General features: G+C 38.6%; 1 protein-coding gene across 1 annotated transcript in view; it reads left to right on the forward strand.

Moving 5' to 3' along the window:
• csmd1a (CUB and Sushi multiple domains 1a) overlaps positions 1–12,277 on the forward strand; it is a 667,584-nt gene that overhangs the window by 550,665 nt on the left and 104,642 nt on the right. Inside the window, exons 34-36 of the mRNA XM_065250481.2 lie at positions 1,020–1,223; positions 2,580–2,704; positions 3,080–3,176. Coding sequence (XP_065106553.1) covers positions 1,020–1,223; positions 2,580–2,704; positions 3,080–3,176 — 426 coding nt within the window. The remainder of the gene's footprint in view (positions 1–1,019; positions 1,224–2,579; positions 2,705–3,079; positions 3,177–12,277) is intronic.

A 12,277-nucleotide genomic window follows, 5' to 3' on the forward strand; every position in this document is an offset into this window, starting at 1 on the left:
TTTGAAATATAGAGGCAGGCCCTGCTGATCAGTATGCCTGAGCCTGCTTACTGGGGAAATAGCCTTTATATTTCATACAGAGAATCACAGCCACAATCACAATGTCATAACCAATACACAATAGAGTCAAATGAGGAAGGAACTCGAATCTGATATAATTTGTAATGCATTTAGCTCTAAGTAAAGCCGATTGGAGGAATGATTTCTAAGCTGTTCTCAAGGGTATTTTGAGAGTTGCCTCCCTGCAGAATTTTACGCTTTTTAGAATCTTTATTTTTTGTGGAAGCGATCACCGCACCACCGCTTCAGATTTCTGTTGCATTTAAATGACTTGTCCCTTACTTTTCTGATTCGGCAGATAGAAGCGTGCCGCAGGCACGTAATAAATGAAATCTATGAATTTACGCTTTTTAAAATCTGCTGCTTTATTAAAAGATAGAATAGAAATCTTTCACGGGCACATCTGATCATGCTAACACACACGAACAAGCCAGCTACGTCTCTTTATATCTCTCCTAACCGGTTTTTAGTGTACAGCAGTGGGTGGATGAGAAATGCTCTCTGACAGTTAGGACAGTTTATTTGGCTTGTAGAGGTATCCACTTGATGGTGGATGGTCCCACCAGCCTCTTCCTATACATGCACATCCGTCAGATAAAAGTTAGGGCACAAACGAAGGCAAAGCTAAAGTTCACAAGAAAAAACAGCAAAACTAGAAAAGTCCTATAGGATCATGAAGATGCACTAAGAGTTGATCTGGGTACAAAAAGTACATTGGTTCACAGTCAGCACTGATGCATTTGTAGGAAAACAATTGGTTGTAAATATAGAGCATCAATCTTCCTATTTTCTCAAGATCATGAGTGCGTTCTTGTTGCAAAGGATGCTGTAAAACGCATTGCTACGAGGTCAGTGAAAAAATCATGGTGCTCACCAGGTTTTGGAACAGAGCCATTGTGCGGGGTACCATATGGCACATCTGCTCTATTTTGATTCGAAATCTGTTTCCTTATCTCTAGCCGTTCCACGTACCAGCGACACCCAGTGCAGTTCCATTCCGGAGCCCAGATACGGCAGGCGGATCGGGTCGGAATTCTCGGCTGGCTCTATCGTTCGCTTCGAGTGCAACCCAGGGTACCTCCTCCAGGGATCCAAAGCCATCAAGTGCCACGCGGTCCCTAACGCACTCGCACAATGGAATGACACCATCCCAAATTGTATAGGTAAGCTAGCCTGGATTTCTTCTAGCCCGTTCATGTTTTATTCAAAGCAAAACAATTCGGTATGACTGAGTGCTAGAAATAGAGCAGTACAGACAGTACAAATTCCTTTTCACTTTCATTTGCTTGCTAACAGGTGCCGTCATTCAAATGTTGATATATAGAGCTGGATTTTCTCAAGACATCCTGAGGGATGTAAATGCGTGGGTTTTAGTGGTTTTGCTGACCTGAAAGTAACTAACACGGGTTAAGAATCGAGCTGGAGGACGAAATATAAGTGTCCTCCGTGAGGGTTTAAAATGTCAGGCCTCTGGTTAATTGATATCTTTCTGTGCAGCCAACCACGAGGGGCCAAACGCTGGGTCTGTGGGCCACAGCCTTCATGTTTAAAGGCCTAACCTTCAGGCTTTAATAATGTTGTCATAATCTATAGTTCTGTCACGGTTTTATTACTCCCAAGGTACACTCTCTGTTCTCATTTCAGCCAGCTTTCAAAATTTCACTTTAGCATTTACAAATGTAGATATCTTTTAAATATTAATGGATATTTCATATATTTAGCCTGTTACATACAGCCTAAAAGTAGTAATGAATTAATGTAAGCATGAAATGCTGTAAATATTTAGAACATTGAAAAGTCATTGGATAGTCAAAGTTTGTTAGCTGTCAAAATGGAGTCAGGTGATTTAAAGAGGGTGAGGTTAAAGGAATATTCCACTTTTATAAAAAATCATGATAATTTACTCACCCCCATATCATCCAAAATGTTTATGTCTTTCTTTGTTCAGTCGAGAAGAAATTCTGTTTTTTGAGGAAAATATTTCAGGATTTTTCTCCATATAGTGGATTTTGAGCGTTTGCTCTTAATTGACGAGATATCTCGTCAATGGCGGTGAAAGAGTTAATGACATGTAGTTGCAAAGTTACTTATACTGTAGTTAGTCTAAAGTCGACTATCAAAATAAATTGTAAACTAATGTGCATAAAAAAATCACACAAAGATGTTCACAATCATGAGTATTGCACAAGCTGAATAATTACATTTAGCCTGCACAAAACAATGCAATACAGGTTTAAATCTGACTGCTTTAAAACATAAAATGGTCAGCTTGTATGGCTAAAAACAGGCTTTACAAAAAATAAAAGGTACGATTATTTCTCAGAACGACATCAAAAGTGTTTTTCATAGAGAGAATCTGTGTTTTAGGAAAGCAATGATCGGTTCGGTTCACAACACCTCAGGCATAATCACATTCTGTGTCAAAGAAGTCAGTTGTCTGTCTCACAAGACGCCGTTCAGGCACTTGTATGCTTTCGTGCTCAGCGTGAGCCCAATTTTTTCTGTGTTTTGCTTTATAGTTCCATGCAGCGGGAATCTGACAGACAGGAGAGGCACCATCCTATCCCCCGGCTTCCCAGAGCCTTATGGGAACAGCCTGAACTGTGTGTGGAAAATCATTGTGACTGAAGGTGCTGGTATCCAGGCAAGTACAAAAGAGTCATGAAACGCAGTAAAACTGCTAGGTTGGAAAAGATTTCATCACATGCAGCATGGGAGCAACATGATAAAAGTTCATTTTAGCATCGTTAAACGGCGTTTATGTAAAACAAGGTGCTTTATGTAAATGCAATAAGTAGTTTCAGCAATTCTGCACCTTTTTGTGGTTCACCGTATGATGAATTATCATAGCAATCCCATAAACCGTAGCCTATTCGGCTGAAGAACCATCCATTCATATATAAAGAGGCTGTCTAATCAACACATTAAACCATAGCCACTTTACATGAATCAACGTTTTGATGGATTTTCATTGTGTAGAGCTTGGTCATGATTTGTGTCGCTCATGTTTTCTGTGCAGATTCAAGTCATGAGCTTTGCCACCGAGCATAACTGGGACTCATTAGAAATCTATGATGGCGGGGATATGACTGCTCCAAAGCTTGGGAGCTTTTCAGGTTTGTATTGTCTTTATTAATCCCCTTTTAATTGTGTATTTCACTAATAGTCTGTTAGGGTAATATAGCATCTGATTTACAGAAGTTCTTCTCCAGCACATTTGCATATCACGTAGTTCTTTATAGCTCATTAAGTTTTCATATTGCAATAAAAGCCAGAGCCAGTCCCCTCCACAGATTTAATGCTTCCAGATTCATGGAAATACTGAAATTAGTCCCATTCCTGGTAGGCTGTCCCGGAGCCATCCTTTACATAACAGATGAGTGGCCTCATTTTAGATTTGGATGATTAACGGGATCAGTTCTTACACCCTTCTGAGTACCAGTTGGCAACCCACCGCCCACATTTATTCCATCCCAATTCATTATAGGATCAAGATTCCCTGTGCTATAGCAGCAGTTTGAAAGAATGTTAAGGCTAAAATAAATGTGATTATTACTACTTGTGTTTTAGTGTAAGGTTCATTCAGGTATATCGGGACAATGTGTCAAAGTGTCCCAATTCTCCTGAATTCACCTAATATTTTAGCTTTATGCAAAGATGATAAGCAATCCATAAATAAAAATTATTGAATAATAAGAATAATATAAATAATAATAATAATAATACAAACAACAACAAAAATTACAATGACAGTAATAATAGCGGCATGTAATATAACCATAGTAAGAACAAGGACAGTAATAATGATGACAGAAATAATAATGACAGTAACAATGACAACAGCAACAATGACGACAGTAGTAATGACGACAGTAGTAATGAGTGCAGTAAAAATAACGACAGTAGTAATAAAGACAGCAGTAATGATGACAGTAGTAATGACGACAGTAGTAATGAGTGCAGTAAAAATAATGACAGTAGTAATGACGACAGTAGTAATGAGTGCAGTAAAAATAACGACAGTAGTAATAAAGACAGCAGTAATGATGACAGTAGTAATGACGACAGTAGTAATGAGTGCAGTAAAAATAATGACAGTAGTAATGACAACAGTAGTAATGAGTGCAGTAAAAATAACGACAGTAGGAATGACAACAGTAGTAATGAAGACAGTAGTAGTGAGTGCAGTAAAAATAAAGACCGTAGTAAAGACGACCGTACTAATGTGTGCAGTAAAAATGATGACAGTACTATTGACGACAGTAGTAATGATGACAGTAGTAATGAGTGCAGTAAAAATAACGACAGTAGTAATGAGGACAGTAGTAATGAGTGCAGTAAAAATTAAGACAGTAGTAATGACGACAGTAGTAATAATAGCAGTAAAAATAATGACAGTAGTAAAAATAATGACAGTAGTAATGATGACAGTAGTAATTATGACAATAGTAATGACGACAGTAGTAATGAGTGCAGTAAAAATAAAGACAGTAGTAATGATGACAGTAGTAATGAGTGCAGTAAAAATAATGACAGTAGTAATGACGACAGTAGTAATGATGACAGTAGTAATGAGTGCAGTAAAAATAACGACAGTAGTAATGACGGCAGTAGTAATGACGGCAGTAGTAATGACGACAGTAGTAATGACAACAGTAGTAATGAGTGCAGTAAAAATAATGACAGTAGTAATGACGACAGTAGTAATGAGTGCAGTAAAAATAACGACAGTAGTAATGACGACAGTAGTAATGGGTGCAGTAAAAATAATGACAGTAGTAATGATGACAGTAGTAATGAGTGCAGTAAAAATAAAGACAGTAGTTATGATGACAGTAGTAATGAGTGCAGTAAAAATAATGACAGTAGTAATGACGACAGTAGTAATGATGACAGTAGTAATGAGTGCAGTAAAAATAACGACAGTAGTAATGACGGCAGTAGTAATGACGACAGTAGTAATGACAACAGTAGTAATGAGTGCAGTAAAAATAATGACAGTAGTAATGATGACAGTAGTAATGACGACAGTAGTAATGAGTGCAGTAAAAATAACGACAGTAGTAATGACGACAGTAGTAATGAGTGCAGTAAAAATAATGACAGTAGTAATGACGACAGTAGTAATGATGACAGTAGTAATGAGTGCAGTAATAATAAAGACAGTAGCAATGACGACAGTAGTAATGAGTGCAGCAAAAATAAAGATAGTAGTAATGACGGCAGTAGTAATGAGTGCAGTAAAAATAAAGACAGTAGTAATGACGACAGTAGTAATGAGTGCAGTAAAAATAAAGACAGTAGTAATGACCAGGGGTTAAATTGGGATTTGTTATGTGGGGGGGCTCTGCGGGGAGGGGTACTTCAAGGGGTAACATGTTTAATACTGATGACAGCAAAGGCACTGGTGTGTTTCAATGACATTCTGGACCTCTGATAGGATTTGATAAGTTTCAGCTTTAAAGCTGTGCCAGAGGTTGATCCAAAATATTTTAAAAAGAGCTTCTGAATTTTAAATGATGCAAATCTATGAGTTTGACACCCTATATCCATTTGTTGCACATGTCATTATGCACAAGTAATCAAACTTTAAAGGAAGTTAAAAGAATCAACCTCCTTGAATAATTCTAGGCATAAGAAAGGCTACCCCAAAAGACTCAATTGACAAGAAAAGGTACAACACACAGTACTGTATCAGCAACATGTCTTAGAAATTAGCCATAGAGATTCCCTATGCTGGTCAGCAGCTAAAACAATCATATAGTTAGGTTTGATTTGTGTAATCAAAATACATTATTTTATTCAACTATACAATAGTTATATCCAGTGTTATCCTTAACATAATGTAATTAGATGAGTGACATTACACGTTTCTAGTCTTCTATGAAGTTTTCTCGACGTGGGCACCATTCTTACCTCTCTCTCTCTCTCTCTCTCTCTCTGTCTCTCTCTCTCTCTCGTCAAATGATCCTGCATGAGAGCACGTTCTTGAAGTTCTGAGTGTTTTCGCTTAAGCTACATAACTTGCGCGAAGACGCATTTATAGGGAAGAGCGCGTGTTTTCGCGGCAATTGCGGCGCCCAATTGGCGTCATTTTCATCGCCCCGTGCGAGGACGCGCCTGGTTGCGTCTTTGCATTGACTTTGTATGTAATCTGCTCGCGCAAATCGTTGAACTTGCGTTGGTGAGTATGCATCATAATGAATGAAAACACATTATTCCCTTCACGTCAGTGCACACGCACCAGCGCAGCGGGTACACTGGCAAGAGCAGAGCGAGACCTTCAGCCTATATGCCGGGGCTTAGCCCCGGACGGCCCCGGCCCAATTTAAACCCTGGTAATGACGGCAGTAAAAATAATGACAGTAGTAATGACGACAGTAGTAATGACAACCGTAATAATGATGGCAGTATTATTGATGGCAGCAATAATGATGACAGTAATAATAACGACAGTAATGATGGCAGTAATAATGACGACAGCAATAATGATTACAGTAATAATAATAATAATATTAATGACAGTAATAATAACACAGTAATAATAATAACAGTAAACATAATAATAATAATCAATCATCATCATCTTCTTCTCTTTCCCTCCTCCTCTTCTTCCTCATCCTCCATATCATCATCATCATTATTAGTGGAAGTAGTAGTAATAGTAGTAGTTGTAGTAATATAATACATGACATTGCGCCTTAAAGATACTGTATTAGGTAAAGCATGGAATACATTTTTTATGTGCTGCATGGGTTTAATATCTTAAGTTTTGATGGTTTTTAAATGAATTATCCATAAAGAGGGTCTTACACAACTACATGTGCTCGGTTAGGATATGCGGTTAAAAAGTATATAATATCATCTATAACGTTGTCAGAGTATATAATGAGCATGTATACAAATAAATAACACACAAATCCCAGTCTCACAGCAGGATTAGACCAACAGGGCAAGATCTTTCTTTGAAAGTGGAGGCTTAACCTTTATTTTTTGGGCGTTCTCTCTGTGGACCAAATTGTGTTCAGGCCTCTAGCAACACTTTCAACAGCATTGTAATGAACTCAACCTCAGTGGCAAACTAGCATGCTGGTGAAAGGTCACCCGACCAGGGAGCTTCATTTGCCCCAAAACATGTTTACACTGGCACTTCACACCTTCTGGCACACACCTTCTTCAGGCCAGGCTCTCCAAAGTCTCTAAATGCTAAAGCATCTTTACCCAGTCTCCTGAGACGCCTGATTGCAGTCGATGATTGAATTTAATGACAAAATGGCAATTTCCCCTCGTTAAGATCTCAATGGTTTAGATTATGCAGGCCCACAGTCGTTTGTGAGCATTGGTATGGCATGGCAGGAAATCGGGATCCAGAGTCATTATGCATGATGTTTGGTGGTCCATTAAAACGCTCGCTTCACACTATTCTCACATGCACGCCCAGCTTTTATTATCCCGCACGCTCGCCCATCACAATCGGCCATTTCATTGTTCCTCTAGTCACAAATCCATTATGATAATACCCTTAATTAAACTGTCAGATAAGTTTTGTGTTTCTGTCACCGTGCACTTTGCATCACGCAGGATTAATTGCGTCTCTACAAATACCGATTTAATTACAGCTATGTGCATTTTTTTGTGTCTTTTTTAAAGATATCGTTATCATTATTTACCTCATTTTGTCTGCTCTTTATGATTCTAAAGAAGAAACATGGTTGAATTCAAGCTATAATCGTTATTTCCCCAAAGGATGCCTTTTAATTGCAAACAGCGGTGCATTTGCAAATTTCTGAAAAAAGTTCCTCTTCTTAGTGCGGCTCCTTCTCAAATCCTTGTAATCCTTGTGAATAGGAAAGTTTTCCTTTTTTGTCATTTGGTAATCTGTTTGAAATGTTTTTTTCTTGTAAATCACTAAATTTTGGCAAACACTACAACCAGTGGTGAGGCTACATAAGGGGCAGGGTGGCATTGGCCCACTCAGATTGACGGCTTTTAGAAGAGGCACAAAATATTGTCCACTCGGTTTAAAATTTCTAGCCTCACCACTGACCACAACATTTTCCTAAAAAGCTTTTTGACGTCATGTACTGCCAAAATTTCGCAGGAACAGCCATATTCACCATTCACTTTCATTGCATTGATAAGGCAGCGTTCTTCTGTACATTACATTACTGTTCTTGTATCTCAGTTGGTAAAGCGCTGCATTTGTGGTGAGAAGGTCATGGGTTTGATTTCCAAGGAAAACACATGCAGAATGTACTGCTTGAATGTAATGGATAAAAGCATCTGGGATCTAGACTTGCGACGTTATGTGAGCTGTTACCCTACTGTAATTGTGAAGTCCATCTGAGTCTCATCTGATCACCTTTAGATTGCCTTGTACCTAATAGAGACTGCTGTATAGTTGAACACAGGATAAGCTCTCTAGAGCTGTCAAACTTCATCCAAAAAATATTAGTTAGATCATTCATCCGTAAAGAAGCATTTTCCAGGCTGTGGTCATCAGGCTGTGTACTTGGACTCATACAAGCATTAGATTGACCAGGAATATTAGCAGTCAGGCCACTCCATAATGTTTTTATGTAAATCACAGCGAGGGACAATTACCTGACAACCATGACACCGTTTCGTGCATTTATGCGAAAATGTAAACAACTCATGTGTGAATAAACACTGCAGATGTGATTTTAAACACATCACATGAGAACATTCAGTGGGTATTGGAGGTTTTCGATAACAAACCAAGACACTTAATAATACACCAAATATGTTTCATTCCTTTTATACAATCTGGTTAACTCCAGCCTTATTTACTTTAGCAAGCTATTTCAACTGATAACAAGAATAGGGGCAAAGCAAATAAGCTGTAAGCAGAAAAAGAGGTGGTAGGGAAATCTGTGAAATTTCTAGCAGCACACAACTGAATACTGAATTTATGAAACCATGTCAAATAATCTTTTTTTTTTTTTGACATATTAACATAAGAGCATGACTACGCAATACCTACAGTATAATTCTTAGAAAAAAAAAATTGATGACAAATTTATTTACATGTATAGAGTGAACCACTTTGGTGGTTGATTTAAGACAGGGGTGGGGAATTCAAGGCGGTGGGAAGTTTTTAAATATATACATACATAGATACAGGTCATTGAAAGTGCTTGAATCTATTTTATGCAAGAAGTTTTCTGGAAAAAAAATCCATATTATTCCCTGTGTAGTGTAGGATAATATCATAAAATTCTAGACTTTTTAAGCACACGTGCTAAACTGTTCGCTTTAAATGCTTATATCTTCTGTATGCGAATGTTGATTCATACCAAAAGGGAGAAGGGAACGAGACACTGCGTCTCCCTTGCCATACTTCCTGCATCCCTGTAACACCGTCTTTGGCAATATTTCAGATAGCGATATACTTCCTGGCTCCCGCGTCACACTGTCTTTGTCATTAAGCCTCACCATTGGTTGAATTTGATATACACATTCAGACGCACTTACCCATAGAGGCGTCCCCAAAGTGTCACTGCAGTGATGCAGCGCAAGTTCCCTAGAAAGGGAACTTTAACAATGTATCTTAAAAGGTAAGACGATGTAACCTTGCTCTCACTTGAAATGTGTTCCCACATTTAGTCCTTGAATTTGAGGGTATTGGACCTGAAAGCTCCTTGAAAGGTCCTTAAATTTGAAGTTAACTAAGGTGTGGGAACCCTGAATTAAACACACCACAAAAATCAAAGGCTGCGTGCTTGTTGCCTCGCTCCAATTAGCTCCGGAAACGGTTTCGGACAGACTTCATTGGCAGCGAGGAATGCTATTTGAACTATAGACTGAGAGTGCCTTTGTGATAACTAATCCCATATTTGAAAACTGCAATTCTTACTAGAAATGCAATCAATCCCCTCGCGCACACAAACACACACACCCACACACACGCATAGAATTGTGGGACAAGATGATGGAGGTATCTCAGGAGTCAGGAAATAAAGCAAACATTGGATGTGGATGTGCCTTAATTCCTTCTGACCATGGAATAGCATTTTAGAGATTTCAGATGCAGCCAATGTTTTAAAGGAGACATATCATGCTAAATCCACTTTCTTGGCTCTTAAATGCATTTTGTTGTATATTTGTAGTGTTTATAAGTACATAAAAGTTGAAATTAGTCTCTTCAGGTGCTTTGTTGATATCTTTATATTCTGTTTTGGTCATATTTTCCAACCGGTTCTGATTTTTCTATTATCTATTACGTTTTTTGAACAATTACGTCACAGTATTTGCAGCGGAACTGCTAAATAAGGACATCGACTTCCAGCCCAACACTACGAGCAATCCGCCATTTTATATTTCTCGCTGCGATATTGTAGTCCAAGCTCAAGGATGCAGAAGTTACGAGAGCGTAAGAAATGTACCCACATCTGTGGGTAAAGTCATTTTTGTGTGCCCGAGGCACTTTAAGGATTACTACTTCACCAATCTCCGCCAGTATAAAGAAGGATTTGCCGATAGACTTCGTCTGATTGAGGGGTCAATTACTTCTTTCTTTGGAGACGACGAGCAGAGCACTTCGGTAAGCAGTTTATAACTTAAAGTAAAAAAGTAAAGTACACGGTGGTCATGGTTTAGCAGTGCTGTTTCTCACTCCGAAGGCTGCAGCCTGCGGAGATCGCTTTTGGGCATCAAGCCTGGTTTAAGTTAACTGAGCATTACATTTGCAAGTCATGAGCATATTACAACAACTTACGATTAACTAAGAATAATAGTAAACTTTATAATTGTTAATATTCTGAAATAAGATCGTCTTGATGACGTATGCAGCCTAGATATGCGACCTCCGGAGGCTGCAGCCTCACACCATTGCGATACCTCCATATGAAGACGTTGTTCTGCAGGTTCGTCGTCTTCATTTTCCTCTCAGTCCGTTTCCGACTCTGGCGCGAACATATAAGGCTGGATGGACAAGTCTTCCGTTGTTGACATTTTGTGAATAACGAGTAAATAAAAAGTTTCTCTGCAGCTAGATAATCGTATCTCTGCTATAAAACTACAAAAATGGCCGAACGGGGTGGAGTTTAACCGAGTGTCACCTCTGCAACCTGGAGAGGGGGCAGGGTATGACGTGCATTTAAAAAGACAGTACCAAAACGAGTTGCTCTCAGATGCACATCAGAAAAGGGGTAGAAAGGGGGCCTGTGGGGCTATAATAATGAGGAATTCAGACCCAAGCATTGCAGTTTCGCTTTACATAGACCACAAATAGATGATTTATATGTAAAAAGGACAGATTTAAAAGCATGATATGTCTGCTTTAAGGATTACTTGAAAATTAAATGAAAGTATGTTTGATTAGGGCTGGAACTAAACTCTGCAGGACAGTTCCCCTCCGGGACCCAGGATTCCACAAAACTAACTAAAAAAATGAACTAAACCATTAAACAACAAAAAGCTATTTAAATCTTTTCACATCATTAGCTGTATCCTAATTCCAAGCCCGGGTCCTTCGAAAGATGCATTGCATACTCAAATGCAAGAACTCGTACTTTAAAGGTTGCAGACTTTGAAGTCCACAAAGAGAACTGAAATGAGGCGGTCGAGCCTCAGAGGATCCATAGCTGCGTCATCTGCTGTTCCCTCCCACCCAAGGGACAACCTTCCGGTCTCTCTGATGAAGCCAATACGGAAGTGATTTAAACTGCAATTCATTGACTGTCCACTAGAGGCTGGCTCCAAAAGGGAGTCAATTCCTATATACTGTACCTCCAACTGGCCAACTTGACAGTAGAAAATAATACGTTTACAGCCTGGTGCAAATTTTTTTTTGGTCTGTAAAATATGTATATCTTGAGATCAGGCTGGAACAACCCAGCATAGGTTAAATTACTGTCCCTTAATGACCCAATGCATATTATATATATTTTTTTGTGTAGTGGGATTCATTTCCTTAATGGAAAAATTCTACAGTAGTTTACTGGCTTGGCATTGTCATTACAAACATAGAACACAACTTTGCCTGAACAGGGTTTGTGAATCAATTTATCACAATAGCCTTTTGTTAGCATGGATAATATTTACTCTTGATATAGTGTGTGTTTTCACATATTTTTGTCCCTTGTCCCATAGAGTTCTAGTGTAAATTCATTGCAGTAAGCACAGATCTTGCTTGGATGAATCAAAATTAGAACTCCTAACTTGCAATTCATCTGAAACATTCCCCTAAAATGTG

Source organism: Paramisgurnus dabryanus, chromosome 20 (assembly GCF_030506205.2).
Source record: "Paramisgurnus dabryanus chromosome 20, PD_genome_1.1, whole genome shotgun sequence".
Classification (NCBI taxonomy): domain Eukaryota; kingdom Metazoa; phylum Chordata; class Actinopteri; order Cypriniformes; family Cobitidae; genus Paramisgurnus; species Paramisgurnus dabryanus.